This window comes from Crocuta crocuta, unplaced genomic scaffold (assembly GCF_008692635.1).
Source record: "Crocuta crocuta isolate KB4526 unplaced genomic scaffold, BGI_CrCroc_1.0 scaffold340, whole genome shotgun sequence".
Taxonomy (NCBI): domain Eukaryota; kingdom Metazoa; phylum Chordata; class Mammalia; order Carnivora; family Hyaenidae; genus Crocuta; species Crocuta crocuta.
The window spans coordinates 2,934,540-2,949,978 of NW_027530642.1; the positions used below are offsets into that span (position 1 = coordinate 2,934,540).

Genomic DNA, 15,439 nt, shown 5'->3' on the forward strand with positions numbered 1-15,439 from the left:
CCCACCCAGCCGTCCAGGCTGCTGGGGGGCCGGGAGGCGCCCGGCGTCCAGGGCGGGGAGGTGGGCAGGCTCTCCCGGCGGTCCTGGGGAGAGAGCAGAGAGGGCGGGGAAGGCGTTAGTGCTCAGTCCTCTAGACCCGGGTTTCGGGAGGGACCGAGTCGAGTCTGGTGTGTCCATCGTACAGAGTCCGGAAGCCAGGCACCCAAGTCAGGGAAATAGGGCCTGCAGTAAAACGCAGGCGTCCCCGCTCTCAGCCCATGCTGCCTGTCCCTGCGCTTAACAGGGAGGCAGGTGACCAGCGGTTAAGAACGCTCGCTTTGGGGACAGACCCCTTTCCTTACTGAATGAACTTGGGCAAGTTGTTTCAGCAAGGGAAGCAACTGGAAGCCTTTGGGCTTGTTTCCTCCTTTGTAAAATGGGGGTGTAATATCAGCACATACTCTATGGGGCTGTGAGGATCAGACGAGATAACTCATGTGAAAGAATGTTACATGTATTGGAGAATGCCGTGGGGGAGCGCGAGGGCTCAGTAGATGTTATTTACCGTAAAGAAATACTGGAAGGATTCACGTGACACTAGCTAAAGTGGGTCTCTGTTGGGAAATGGGGCCGCTGGGGCAGGGTACATGGCCGCAGGGTGGGAGTAAAGCTTTAATGTATTACTTTCTACGTAAGATTAGGTTTCTGAAACATATGGTTGTATTATCTATTGGAAATTTTTAAGACAAAAATATTGAACATTATTCTTAAAGACTAGGGAACGGCCCCCTTAACCCCGACCCCGTTGCCATGCTGCCATGGTCACCTCCAAATTTTTCCTTGAATGCCCTGAGCGGAGAGGAAGTTCCCACTGACAGATGGGAACACCAAAGGCAGTTGGGTCATTCTGCCCTAGACAGCACGCCCCCCTGACTGGACTTCTGGTCAGCATGGGGTAGGGAGTGTGGATTCGGTGGGGCCAAGTTCGTGAACATCTCTGAGGTCACTGCTCTGCTTTTTACTACTGTACCTGTTTCCTATCTCTTTAAGGACCTTCCAATCTACAAGTTGCAGTGTCACCTGTTATCTCTCATGAGATCCTCACGACATAGTGATGAGGTAGCTGGCATTATCACACCCATTTTACACGGATGAAAATGAAGTTCGGAGGTGTAAAAAACTATCTGGTGTGTTCTGTCGCACCAGGAAATGTGTGTGGGTGACGACCCCCCATTCAAAGGCTACACCATGCCTGAGCAGTTGGAAAAACTGGTTTGGGCTTTGGAATCCATGCCCAGCTTATATCGGCTAAATCATCCAACTCTTCATCCAATCAGACTGCAGCAGTACACCAGTCCACTCAGCCTTCAATCCAACCCAAGTTCACCAGCAGTCATTCCTCAGAGTCCAGAACTAGCCAGCCCGTTCAGTGTCTTCTACTCAGTCAAAATCTAGAATCATTCAAAAGATCCATTCTTTCAACCAATCAGGAATCAGCCACAGCCAAGCCCGTCAGCCTCTCATCCAATCAGAATCTGATTTCTCCCAATCAAAAAGAAGTAGTGAAATAAGTTTTCTCCGTATAGTGCAGCAGCTACTAGATGGGCTGATTCAGAACGGGGTCCCTTAAACCTAAAGAAAAATGTTGTACATCTGAATGGGAGGTTTTTCATGGGACAATAATGCTGGAGGGACCCTGAGGGACCTCCTGGGGATATGCAAGACCCCAATCATCAATTTGGAAAAGTTAAAACTCAGCATGGTATCCACCCCTTTCACTCCCAGGGGCAGAGTTGTGTATATGTGAGCCCGAGAACGGGGAGCTGCTCTGTCTACTATACATTGCAGACACATTCAGGAAGTGGGGCCAGGAGTTCATGATCCCAGCCCATCAACAAGAATTAGGGCAAGAGGACCAGGGCTCCGCAGCCAGTAGAAGGGCGGCCTAGGGCAGGTAGACTTATCATGCCTGTCTGACGTCTCTAAGAGTTATCTCTGCCTTTGGTGGCCTCAAGGGGAGGGCATGGGCCAGCAAGTGGCCCTAGACTGACTTCCCAGGCCTGGGTTGGAATGTTGGGCAGTGGTAAGCAGCATCTCACCATTTGGAGGAAGGCCAGACCTGACCTCATCGGAACTGCCATGCCTGGGTACTGAGTCGGTTTGTGCTGGGAGGGGNCTGTGAGAAATCAGAACTGTTCACTTTCTGACAAAGCTCTCAATCCATTATATAAGCCAGAGCTCCCTGGAAATGCACATGGGTGAAGATTCAGAGAGAAGCGCCCACTTAACCCCGCCCCAGCCCCACTGCAGGGCACATGTGTGGGGTGAAGGCTTGAACAGAGGTGTCAGACAGGAACCATCAGAGAGCAGGCAGAGCTAGCTCCCAGATTGCCTTCTGCAATCCTTTCATTGGACGGAAGGGAAAGTAAGGCCCAGAGGTGAGAAGGGGCTGTCTAAGGTCACGCAAGGACTCAGGTGTAGATCTGGGACTACAACCCACTTCTGACTCTTGATGGCAGTTTGCTCCTCTCCACCAGGGGCAGTAACTCGGTTTTCAGAAGCTAGGAGGTGACAAATATGGGGCATTGCCAGATTTAGGTAACAGGGAGAGGAGGAGGGGCCCTGAGGGAACCAGAAAGTATATGCTCTGGCTAAAGGCATTTAAGTTCCACTTTTAGGGGCGCCTGGGTGGCTCAGTTGGTTAAGTGTCCGACTTCGGCTCAGGTCATGATCTCACAGTGCCATGTCAGGCTCTGTGCTGACAGCTCAGAGCCTGGAGCCTGCTTCAGATTGTTTCCCTCTTTCTCTGCCCCTCCCCCGCTCATGCTCTGTCTCTCTGTCTCTCTCAAAAATAAACATTAAAAAAAAATTTTAATTCCACTTTTAAATAACTCAAACAAACATGGACTGTAAGGGGCTGTGAGTCTTACCCATGTTCTACAGCCTTTTTGGCTAATCTCTGAAGGAAGGAGAAAACAGAAGGATGTGATTTCCACGGTACTATGGTTCCCTGGGTGCTGACCCAGGGAAGAGAGAGAGGCACCCCTCGCTTCCAGGCCAGCACACATCTATACCCGTGGCAGATCCAGACACACAGCAGATTCAAACAGCACGTGAGACGCACCACACATTCACACACAGCAACCGAGTCGTCCCGCCCCCCAACTCCCAGGCCAGAATCAGGGAGGAAGGAGAGAGCCCTGACCACCAGCCAGGGAGCGCGGAAGAAAGAAAGAAGCAAGACAGATTTGAGGCTGAGTGTATTGAGAACAGGAGAGAAAACAAAGTTGAGGGAAGAGCTGGGCCAGGCTGGCCGCAGGAGCTGCAGGATGGTGGGTGGGCTCTTCCACTGCTGGCCCTGGGGGCGGGGCGGGGGAGGGGTGGTGGTGGTGGTGAAAGGGAGCAGGGGTCCCGGGTAGGGGCCTCACTCTGTCCTGGGAGGAGACTGGCCTGCAGAGGCTGGGCTCACTTACGACTCCCCCACGCCTGCCCCCAAGTTCTGGGCAGAATGAACTCACTAGGATGGCACCCCCTGTTCCCATGGAGACGAGACCAGAGCTCACGAAAACTGCAGGCTCAGCCCAGCACGGGCACCGCCTCCACCACCCCTCGCCCCGCTGGGGAGCCCAGAAATAGGGCTGGGGAAGAGAAAGTGGGTGGTGCTCAGCCCCCAGGCTTGGGAAGCTTCCATATGAATTCTGCCACTTGCGTGTGCCTGTATTCTCTCACCCCCCACAGAGCGTGGTTTGGGGGCTGCATCACATCAAAGGTGTCCGGAGGTGGTGAGGATCTCACACTACCTGACTCAGCATCCTGATGGGATGGAGGAACTGAGACCCAAAGAGACACATAGAATTAATCTGGTAGAATCCAGATTTCTTAAGTGCCAGCCCTTTCCTCAAAACCTTGTCTCCTTCTCTGTCCCACCGAACTGCTAGGCCCCTGCCCAATCCCTTGCCGTGTTGCTAGTGTCCCTAAGCCACTCTGAGCCTGTGCCATCCCTGCCTAGGCTTCTGGTCCCCTGACTTCCTGAAGCAGCTCATTGCAGCCACACCCTCCCCAGGATGCCCTTACAGACCTCTCATCTCCAGCGGCTCTATGGCAACAGCCCATTCCCTCCCCCTCTCTTCCCAGGGGACTGTCTTATCACTTACAAGACCTTTCTCCCAAAGCACCAGCCTATCCCCTCCATCCTCGAAGACTGTCACAGCCGGAAGGGGGCCCTGACTATATAAATAAGAAAACTGAGGCCCAGAAAGGGAAAGTAACTCAGCTAGACTCACACAGTGAAGGGGAAGCTGAGACGGGACCAGACCCTCCTCTCCAGCCTCTCTGCCTGGGGCCCCTTCCTCTGCACAGAGGTAGCTGCGTTCAGCTGGGCAGTTCCTGGCTGAGGTCGAAGCTAAACTAGCCAATGGATACATTGCCCGCAGGGGCGGGGGGCTGGGGGCTGGCTCCCTCGCTGCACACTCACATCTGCACATCCTTCTACAGGGTTCCCCTTCTCTCAGGGACTCCTTGGGACTTCGCACGCCGGGTGGAGTGTGGGATGAACGGCTCCAGCTAGCCCCAGAAGCGGAGCCAGGTGTTTGGAGAGGGCACAGAAGCAGGTGAGCAGAGGGGCAGGAAGAAAAGCGCCAGACAGCAGCGGCAGGCTAAGTCCTCCTCCAGCCGGAGAGCCCACGAGAGAAAATGTGGCAGCCTGAGGCGAAGCTCTCTGAAGCAGCGGAGAGGAGACGGCGTCCGGAAGGCAGAGGTGGAAGAGACAGACCTGTGCAGGTAAGAAGCCAGCGACAGGCAGAAAGATGCCAGGATCCGGGGCAGCTGAGGAGGCAGACCCTTGGCTGGCTAGTTGCACAGAGGCACTGGCAGGCTCTGTTTGCTCCAGAAGCCCGTGTTAGGGTCCCCTTCTAGGCCATTCCCCAGCAAGACGCTGGCATCCCTACAGCTCACAAAGGCCAGAGGAAGCCCCCCGGCCTCATGTTGGCCTGCCAAGGGGAGTTCTCTCTCAGGGACCCTCCCCACTATCCAGTATCGGACTGCAGATCCTTCAGACATGGAGTCTAATGACCCTTGAGCCGGGGAAGGAGCAGCTGCAGCCCAGAGAGGGGGGGTGACTTGCCCAAAGTCACAAAGCTAGCTGGTGACAGCATCCGCCTTTGAGCCCCGAGTCCCCGTACTCCTGACCCTCAGCTCTGTGCCACTTCCAGCCACATCTGCTCTCCATCCGGCCCTCGGAAAGGGGGCCCTGCCAGGCAGTGGGATCTGCGCAGGGCCCGTTACTTGAAGCAAAAGGAAGGCTTCCACACCTGAGCCTCGATCCCAGCATTCCGGGTGGAGAAGGAGGGCCTGGGGGCCTGCTTGGCGCGGGGAGACCATGCCCTGGAGGGTGACACGGGGGAGATATCACTGCTGTAGGTGGGGCTCACGGCTGTGGGCTGGAGGCCGTCCTGGCCGGGAGAGGTGTAGAGGCCCGGTGAGGAGCGGGAGGGCCGAGGCAGGGCCGGGGATGCCGGGAGAGCGGCCTTGGGCAGGCTGGGCACCAGGTCCAGGGAGCTCGGCTTGGCGGGCGAGGCGGCTCTCGGAGAGGCGGCTCTCGGAGAGGCCTTGACGGGCTCCTTGATGGGCGAGAGGACGAAGAGCGACGGCCGCAGCTGGTAGGCGGGCTGCTTGGTGGGCTCGGGGCGCAGGACCCCATTCTCAGGCAGGTAGCCGTGGTAGAGGGAGGCGGGCGGGGTCCGAGCTGGGCTCCGGGATGCCACTCGGAAGCCACCGGGAGCATTGGTGGAATATTTCCAGGACGAAGGCAGGGACATGGTGGGTGACGGGCAGCGGGCCAGCTCGGTGTGGCCCGAGGACTCGATGACATACTTCTCCATCCGGGACTGGCGCCGGGCGTAGAGCTCAGCCCCCTTCCCAGAGGCCTCGGACAGGTTCTGGTTGGGTTTGGGCTTCGGCTTGGCCTGGATGCGCGGCGACTTGAGGCACGAGGCCCACTCCGGGAGGACCTCCTCGGCGGCCCCCGGGCTGGCCCTGTCCCGGGGTGCTGGCTCCTGCTGGAAGTTGGAGGCCTCGGCCCCCAGGGCAAAGGGCTCCTCCTCCACGCCCGCCTCGCCCTGGTCCCTCTGCCTCCGCTTCTCATCCGCCGTCTGTACCAGGTCCAGCAGGTCTGGATTCGGGGTCACCTTGGGCTTCTCTACGAAGGTGAACATGGACTTGCGGCTGCCCCTGCGGGCCATCGACTCCTCCAAGATGCCCGTCTTGCTGGCAGGAACTGCCTGGCCCTTCAGATGTGAGGGCTTGGGGTCGGAGCTGGGGTACAGGGCAGAGTAGGATGGGGGAGACCTCACCCGGGAAGCCGGGGGGGCCGCGGACAAGGTTTCAGCATAGGTGGGGGGTGGGGTGAAGTTCCCCAAGGGGCGCCTCTCCAAAGCAGGGCTTCGCTGTGCCATGGGCCTCCTCTCCACCATGGGGCTGTGGGACATCACATGTCTCTGTGGCCGAGGGCTCCTGTCTGCCATGCTTGGGGGCTGGGGAGCCAGGGCCTTCTCCCCGAGATGGCGTCTCTCTACCATGGGGCTCCGTTCCACCTGGCTGGTGCTCCCGGGAGCCTGGATCCCAAAGGGTCTGGCGGTCCTGTTGACCACTGATGGGGGCTTGGCCAGTGTGAAGTGGACCTCGCTGTACAGCTTGGTGGCCGGGGGCGGGGCTGCCCATGCAGACGTCTCAGGCTCTGCTGACACCGCTGAGACACTGGGCTGCACATCGAGGATCAGGGAGCTGGACACGAAATCTGGAGCTGGGGTCCCAGAGCTGGAGATGGGGGTGGTTTCTCTGGAGAAGGTGTTGGTGGTGGGAGGCGGGGCTGACATCTTATCAATTAGGAGTGTGCTGGATTTCACCTCTGCAGCTGGTGCTGGGGGCTGACTGCTGGCACATGGGGGGCTGGGTTTGGCATCTGGCGCTGTGCCATTAGGAGGGAGCTGTGTTTCAGAGGGCTGCTGGCTGTTTGAAAGCGGCAGGCTCTGTGGGGTGACAGTTGCCGGTGGGTTCTGGTTGACGTCTGCGTTTGGCAGGCTATGGTTGCTGGTAGAAGCTGGTGTGTTGAGGGTGGCACTGAGTGAGGACAGGTTTTGGTTGACGTCCACAGCTGGGCTGTGGGCCTCAGCCGTAGGCGGACTTGGTGGGGTCTGCTGGGTGTCTCGGCTCTGGGAGAGGTGCAGCCCATTGGCTGTCAGCAGGGCTGCGTTCTCCTTCAAATAAACCACCAGCGGTACCTCTTCCTCCTCGCTGGCCACCTTCTCCAGGTGCCGCAGCAAGCTGGCTTTCTCTGAGCACCCCTCCATGCTGTGAGCGGGGACCCCTATGTCAGGGCTCTGGCTGTCGGTGTTCCTTGGAGGGTCTGGCTCAGGGAGTGAGGCGGGACTCAGGCCTGGCCCCGGGGCATAGCCTGCAGTGCTAGCAGGGGGCGATCTGAGGGACTCCTGGCTGGGCTTCCTTTCCCTCCGGCCTGGGTGCTCCAAGGTGAACTGGTTCACCCTCTGCCGGCGCCTGTAGAAGAGCCTGACGCCTGGCGAGTTGGAGCTGGGCGGGGTGGTCAGCTGTGCTGCGATCTGTTGGCTGCGGGCCTTGGCCTCTTTCAGATCTTTCTCAGTGGGGCTGCTGCTGTGGCCCAAGGCTGCAGAGAGGGACAGAGATCCAGTTAGCACGTGGAGAGACAGACAGATGGCCACCGTGCCCCTCCGACAGATGATCTTTTCCTCTGGAATTTGATCTTTACTTGCCATTTCCTGGAATCCCCTCTCCTCATAAAGACCCCTGACCCAACAATCATGGCCCAACTCAAATGCCACCACCCATGTACAAACCTCCCCTGATGACCCTTTCGGGATGAACCGGCCCCTCATTTGGCTTCCCCCGAATGAAGGCTGTTGATATTGTACTTTATTAAATACAGCAAGAACACCTCACCCTAGCAGTAAAGGTCCCACCACATCCCTGACTCATTCTCTACCACCCTTCTCCACTCACTAGGCTCTGCCTTGCTGGCATTCGTTCAGTCCTTTGGAAATGCCAAGATTGTTCCTGTCCCGGGACCTTTGTACTTGCTCTTTTCTCTCTGCTTGGAATGATCTTTTCCCAGATAGCATTCCATGTTGATTCCTTGCTTGCTCACCTGAATGGTCCCTCTCTGGAGGGGTCTTCCTCTCTAGTCAATTCTCCCTTCTCCTATCTCATCTTTTTGTCTTATTTTCTTCATGGCATTCGCCATCATTTGGAATTTTCCTCTTTATATAGCCCCTTGTTTGTCATCAGTCTCCCCACCTAGAACGTAAGCTCTAAGGGGGCAATGACCTTGCTTGACTTGGTCATCATCCAATCCCTGGCCCCTAGAATAGTGCCTGGCATAAGGCGGGCACTCGGTAGGCATTACTGAATACATGAATGAACCCCTGGACATTTTCTATGTGCCTGTCTTTAGGGGCCTTTACACTTCCCAGTAGAGTCATTTGCTGATACTAACACTTCCTCTTTTTAGAATAGGTGATACGTTCACATGGTCAAAAAATTTTAAAATTTAGAAAACCAAAAAAGTGTTCAGTAAAAAAAATGTCGCTCCACCCCTGAGCATCCGCACCACAAATCAGGCAACCACTGTTACCAGTTTCTTCTTGCAGTTTCTTCCCATTTTTATTTACATAATCATTTTAAAATTCTCATAATTTTTGTATCATAAAAGTAATACATCGGGCTAATTTCAGCAGCTACTGTACTAGAACTTTGCATTAGTTGATGTTGTCCTCACAAGAACGCTAGGAGACAAATGTTACTTGCCCATTTTACGGAAGTGGAAAATGAGGTCCAGAGGCTGTGTATGTAACTCACCCGCAGTCATACAGCAAAGAGTGGCCAGGCGAGTCAGACCCAGTCCCGTCTGGGCTCACAACCCATGCTCAAGATGCCTGCATGTCCCAAAAGGCCCCTTTGGTAACTTATAGGGAGCCACTATAGGAGACAGAGTCAGTGGGGGGTCAGGCTCAGTCTAGGGCTGGAGTCTGGGGCCTCAGGTCGGCGATCAGGCTGGGGTCAGACCCCTGTTAATCTGTAAGTTCGCTGTAGGCAACCATTTCTCTTTATCTCCCCAGAGACCAGGTGGCACACCGTTGGCACTCAATTTATGCTTATTGAACAATGAATGAACAAATGGACAAGTGGACAGATGGATGAGATAGCCTGTGGCCACAGTTACCAGCTCGGTCAGTGGCTGGGAAAATTCCTCCCTCGGTCATCCTCCTCCCGCCCCTCCCTACTGTGGGAAGCTAATTAGTTCTTGAGGAATCTGACCCTGCTCTCCCTCCTACCATGCCCTCATTAGCAGTGGCCGTGACATGCTGAATGGGTCTCCAGGGACAGTCTTTCTAGGCATCCTGCCAGCGACGCTCAGAATTCATGGACTCCCAGAGCTGAAAGGGGCCTTCCAGAGGAGCTATTTGGACCCCCCCCCCCATTGTAGAGGTGAGGAAACTGAGGTCCAGAGAGTGAAGGTGCAGAGTAGAGCTCACACTAGGGTCGGCAAAGAGGGCCACATGGAGCAGAATAGCCACCTAGGTTCTCTGGCCCCAAACTCCTTCTTCCCACCTCCCTTCAGGATCTGGCTCCCCCTCCCCAACCTGTGCCCACCTGTCCAGAACAGCCCCACGTGCCCCTGACATTTGCACCCTTCCGGTAGGGCTCCTCTCCTGCCTGGATCACGCCATCCATAAAAGATGAGGGATTTGCAGGTTTGGCCAGGCTCTGCCCTGGGTGGGGGGTTTGTATGTAGAGGCGAGTCAGCAGCACAGCAGGGCCCTGAGAGGTCGTTTGGCTCCTGCAATGTCTGTCTCCTCTGCTCTGCTTAGAAACCAGGACCCCTGGGCCCTGCCATTTGTTACTTGTGAGACCTTGGCAAGTTACCACACCTCTCGGAGCCTGCTTCCTGGACTGAGAAGAAGTGATAAAAGCACTGACGTTTGGGCTGGGAGGTGGCGGTGAGGTCATGAATACCAGCGCTGCTCACTGTCACCAAGCCCAGCAGACAGGGAAAGAGGGCTCAAGCTCCCTGAGAGAAGCTTCAGGTTAGCGACCCTTCTTTAATCCCTGGAAGGGGTCAGAGATTTTTCTAGCCAAGGAGATTCACTCCACAGACCAGGATCCTGAGAGGGAATGTGATTCTCTTAAGGTCACTCAGCAGGGGATTCCAGAGTCATGGAGAGGGAGGGATTATTGTCCCAAATCGCAGACCCTTAGAATCTCAGAGAGGGCGGTCACTAGGTCCAACTGCACGCATAATTCCTGTGTCCCTAAGACCACGGCCCTGAGTTCCAAGTCTCTGTGTACATCCTCCACCACAAGGAGCTCACTACCCTAGAGAGGTGCCTTCCACCAACTAACGTCCCAACTGCTGGACACGGTTCTGTCCCCTACTGCCACGGACAAAAAGCTTTTTCCTTCCAACCTGACAGCCCTGCAGAGATTCACAGATATAAATCGCATCCCCCTGGGGCGTGGTTGGGATACATGTCCGGAGCCCCAACAATGTGTCTTATGACACAATTGCTAATGTTGATTATACACATTATCTAATTTCCACAACAGTGCTACGAAGCATCAACTATGATTATCCACTTTTTACTGATGAGAAAACCAAGGCTCAGAGAGGTCATGTGGCCAGAAGGTAGTGGAGCTGGCTCACCCCCGGCTCTAAGAGACTCCAGAGAGCACCAAGCTTTCTGGCCAACAGGTTCCCACAGCGTGAGGCTCCAGAAAAGTGCTTCTGCATCTGAATAATCCAGACCTCCCAACGTCCCTGTGATTCCCTGTGTTTCTCTTTACTTCTCTGCTTCCATCCTATCCCCAGACTGGCTCTAAAGGCCACGGGTTTAGAAAATGCTCAAATGTCAGAGCATGAAGGGCCCTCGGGGATAAGCTGGGAGGCTTCGAGAGGGAAAGGGTGGAAGAGCAGGCCTCGGCTGGGCTCAGAACTTCCCCCACGCTGCTGTTCTGGGGCAGGGGGAGGGCAGCAGAAAAGGCCCAGGGGTGAAAGAGCCCAGCCTCCAAGGAAGCTCCGGTGCCCCCTCCCCCAGCCTGCAGTGACTCCACAGAAAAGGAATCCGGCAGAAGACTTGGGCAAGACCCTGCCAGCAATCCAGGCGATTTCTGCCACCCTGCACAAACAAAGCCAAGAGAAGGGAGCTGGGCTGACCACAGGCATCCCAGAGCCCCCCACGTCAGGGCGCCAGGGAAGGCAGGTCCATGCAACATTCCCCAATGCAGGATTGTTGCCCCTGGCCACGCCCCAGCCAGCCAGATCCAAGATGGTGCTGGCCAAGGGCCACGGGGCCCAGATATCTCGCTGAGCCCCCCATCTGCCTGGCTGCAGGCCTGTGCCAGCCACACACCCCCTCTTCTCAGGTTGGGGTGCTGGCCCTTGAAAGACCTACTCTGGACTTTAGATCAGAAGCTCTGAAGACAGGCCTTCAGGAGAGGAAGGGGTGAGGGCAGACACAAGGAAGAGCTGCCCGGGGTCAGGAGAGCCGGGTCCAACAGAGGTAAGTCCCTAAGTGTTGGGGGACGGAAACCCCAAGTACAGCTGTCAGAATGAGGGCTACAGTGGCTTCTGTGACCATGCAGCCCTCACTATCTGCACCCTTTACACACATTATCCTATTCAATTCTCCCCCCAAACTCTGAGAAGTAAGCGCTAACATTCTCCCCAGTTTGCAGATGAGACGAGCTCAGAGAGACCTGTCGAAGGCCATACAACTTGCAAGTAGCAGAGCTGGGACCTTTCCAACTGAAACTCAAAGTCTGGTTGCAGAGTCTCATTTCTTAACCGTTCTGCCTTTCAGACCCAGACTTTGGGTCCAGTGCTCTTGGATAATGGTCTGGAGAACCGCCTGTTTCCTCATCTTATGATCAATGCCCCCGGCAGTGCGCTCTCTCCTGTCAGCAGCCTAGAACGACCCAGGCCTTCTCTCCCTTCTGCCTCTCAGGAGAAGAGCCGAAAAAAACCTCATTCTTACTAATGTAGAAATGACTGCTAGGAGATGAAAGGCCATTGGAGGGAAAACAGCCTGGCACTGGGAGTCAGGAGACCCAAGTTCCAGTCATGCTCTGGCGGGGACAACCCCTTTCTCCCACCCTGTCACCTCTGTAGGCAGTTGCCTGGTCTGCTGACCATCAGGCTTGTCTGGATGGAGAATCTGAAGGAAGGAGGTGGGCCAAGGGAAGGGAGGCCAGAGCAGAAGGTCAGGACAGGGAGAGAATTCAAGGAAATGCTTCTTCACACGGCTGCCGTCAATGGGAGTATCCAGGCCCCAAGCAGGGTGGAGTGGGACAGGGAGCCAGAGGTGGGAATAGAGACTGGCTGGAGGCAGCCCATTGTGGCCGCCTGGGAGTCTTGGCACTGGGACAGGTAAACAGGCCGAGTAAACTGCCCCCCTGCCGGGGTCAGGAAGGAACCGATGGCTGGCTGTACAACCTCTGGCTCAGCTGGGGGCAGGAAGATGAACTGGGCCTGAGTAATGGCCTCACCGCCTTGCCAGCCCCTGCCCCATATCCTCCCGGCCGAAAGGAGGAAATGACACAGCCTCCATTCCCTAGGGAGTTCTCCATCCACGCCAAAGTCCCAGTGAGTGCAACCTGACTGAACTGCGGCAGACTGCCAGCCCTCCTCTCAGGAGGAGAATAATTCATACTAAGGTGAGGAGGACTGCCAGGCCATGGGAGATGCGTAAGAACAGGGATGGGAGTCCCACACCTGGCTCCTGCCTTGCCACTGACAGGCTGGCAGAAGTCGTCACATGCCTCTTCTCTTGATGCCCAGAAGGGAACTGAGATCAGAGAGGGATGCCATATGCCCTAAGTCACACACCCCAGACCACAAAGGCACCTCCAAGGGCTCATCTTACTCACTCCAGCTGGGTCCTCTCTGCAGCCCAGCCCTGGATGCCGAGCCGGCCTCGGTTCTCAAAGCCTCCGGGAAAGGCAGCCAATTGCCTCGCTGACAAAGAGAGGAAAATCCCACATCGAAGGCAACGGAGAAGCTGGATGTGACTTCTCTCCTCCACAGATGACTCAGCCCAGCTCTTTATCAGGAAAACCGATTTTGCAACAGCTTTTTAAATGGCCTCTCCGCCCCCAGTCTCTCCTCCGCCAATCTACCCGCCCCATGCTGCCAGATTCATCTTCCTCTGCCTGGCTTCACTCACTTCTCTCTCCTGCCTCCCCAGGATGTGGAGGATCAAACAGCCAGTCCTCATCCTGGCATTCAGGGCCCCTGACTCCAGAGCCTGCCTGAGAGCTTGCTAACCTGCTCTCTGTGCCCTCAGCAACCAGAGAAAATCCAATGGCCCGCGGTCCCCATGCCCACCCTGTGAGTCCCTGCCTCCCTGTGTGGTTCCCCCCCTTCTCTGTCTCACATCCTTTCTACATGCCCCAGCCTTCACACCTCCCTCGAATGCCACCACTCCCCCCCAAAGCCTCCCCTGATCCACCAATGTGTTACATGCACCACTTAATAACCTTGTCGCTTTGCATATTATTCACAGGAGTGAGAATTACCCTGCAGCGTGGGCTCCCCACACGCCGGGTCCTTGCTTCATTTACAGCAACCCTGAGGTTCGCGGTACCCTCCTCCCATGTTAGAGAAGCAACGGGCTCAGCGGGGTGAAGTGCCTTGTTCAAGGAGGCCCAGCTGGGCAGAGGCAGAGTCCAAACAGGGTGGCCCAGTGCCCAGTCCAGGGCCCACCGCGTTGCCTCCTCCCAAGGGCTTGCTTTGCAGCCCTCCCTCTCCCCACCGCCTGCCTCCAACACCTCCCGCCCAGACTGCAAGAGCCTCCGGGGCAAGGCAGAGGCCTCAACTGCTTCACTTCTGTATTCCCTCCTTGTCCCCCGTCCTTCCCATGAGTGCTTGCAGAATAATGATGAAGTCAATGAGGACGACAATAGCCAGCGTGTGAGGAACACCAGATGCTGCTAAGCGAAGGGCTTAGCATGTCTTTTCTCATCGAATCTTCAGAGCAACTCAGAAGGGACGCTCCCTAACCTCTGTTGAGGAAAACGAGACCCACAGAATTAGAGAACTCACCCCAGGCCTCAGAGCCAGCAAGGGGCAGGCAGAGCAGAGTTGGAGCTGGGAGTCTGACCTCAAGCCTGGGCCCCTCCTTCTGAAGAGCTCTGCCTACCGAGCACACTTGTTTCCCCCACCCACGGTTCCAGGCCCAGCCCAGCTGCCGCTTCCTCCGGGAAGCCCTCACCAATCCATCCAGACTCCTAGATCAGTGCTCCAGATCTGCTCAAGCTGGCCCAGGGGCCCCTCAGAGCAGAAGGGGATCACAGGAAACAATAGGTTGAGAAAGCTCAGGGCCCCAGGCCCGAGGGGAAGCAGGCCAGCCAACTCCTGGTACCTTCCTGCTGGAAATGGGTTGGGATCAGGGGGGCTGGGTTGGGGGTACCTAAGAAGAGGGCTCTCAGGTCGATGTGGGCCTTAGCTGCCAGCTGTCCCTTTAGGCGACAGGCACTGCTCATTGCCAGACTTCTGCTGTGGGGTCCTCTGCGAGCACCAGGAGCCACCACCTCTGTCCTGCCCGCTCTACTGGACTAAACGCTTATCTACAATCAGAGTTTTCAGGACTTGGAAATGGCCACCCAGAGAGGCAGGCTCAGCCCCAGGTGCACAGCAAACCGGAAGGGGCTGGTTCACAGAGAACCAAGCTCAGACTCAGGCCCCCGCCTCCCAGGCCAGCCCGGGTAAAGTAAGCCAGGCCTGCCCGGCCAAGCCCTCTCCTGTTGCCCCAGCCTCCGCCATCCCGGCCCTGGGAGCCTTGGGAGTGCAGAAAGGACTGCCCCGCCCTGCCCTTCCAGAGAAAATGTTTAATCCAGGAAACAAAAGGTGGTGAGCTGGGGCTGGGGCTGGGGGAGGAGATGGTTTCCCCTAAGTTGCCTCCGCCAGGGGTGTGGGTGGGCCTAGGCCATCTCTGGTCTCCAGAACCCAGCCCAGGGCCTGGCACGCCGGGTCCTCCATCGAGATGCAGCCCTTTCTCTTGGGTCCATAGCAAGCGGGGGCCAGAAAGGCCTGCATCCTGTCTGAAGGCCCCCACGCTCAGCAGAGGCCGGCACTTGGGAGAGGGTGCAGTAAGTGTTGAGGAAATAAGTGGCTGAAGGATGAACCCTCCCACAGTCTAAATCACCTTCCGAGTTTGCCCCACCGTTCATACTGGGAGATAGCGTCTAAATTCGTCTAGACCTCAGATTCATCTAGACTCTAGATCATAGATCTAGAAGATGGTGGAAGATCTTCTTGGATCCTGGAAGAAGTGAGGAGAAGGAAGGAGGGAGGGAGCCACACCTCCGCTGGCGAAAAGGGAGATGAAACCACAAATCGTTGCGTTAGACCTAAGAGGCGCAATATTCCATTAAG

The 15,439-nt window shown here is 56.4% G+C and overlaps 1 protein-coding gene across 1 annotated transcript in view; it reads right to left on the reverse strand.

The window, feature by feature from the left end:
• Positions 1 to 14,493, reverse strand: part of SYNPO (synaptopodin) — a 17,094-nt gene extending 2,601 nt beyond the window's left edge. Inside the window, 3 exon segments of the mRNA XM_077769002.1 lie at positions 1 to 83; positions 5,289 to 7,657; positions 14,475 to 14,493. The exon segment at positions 1 to 83 is cut by the window's left edge and continues 10 nt beyond it. Of these exon segments, the coding sequence (XP_077625128.1) occupies positions 1 to 83; positions 5,289 to 7,325 (2,120 nt within the window). The 5' untranslated portion in view covers positions 7,326 to 7,657; positions 14,475 to 14,493.
• Between the last annotated feature and the right edge of the window lie 946 nt (positions 14,494 to 15,439).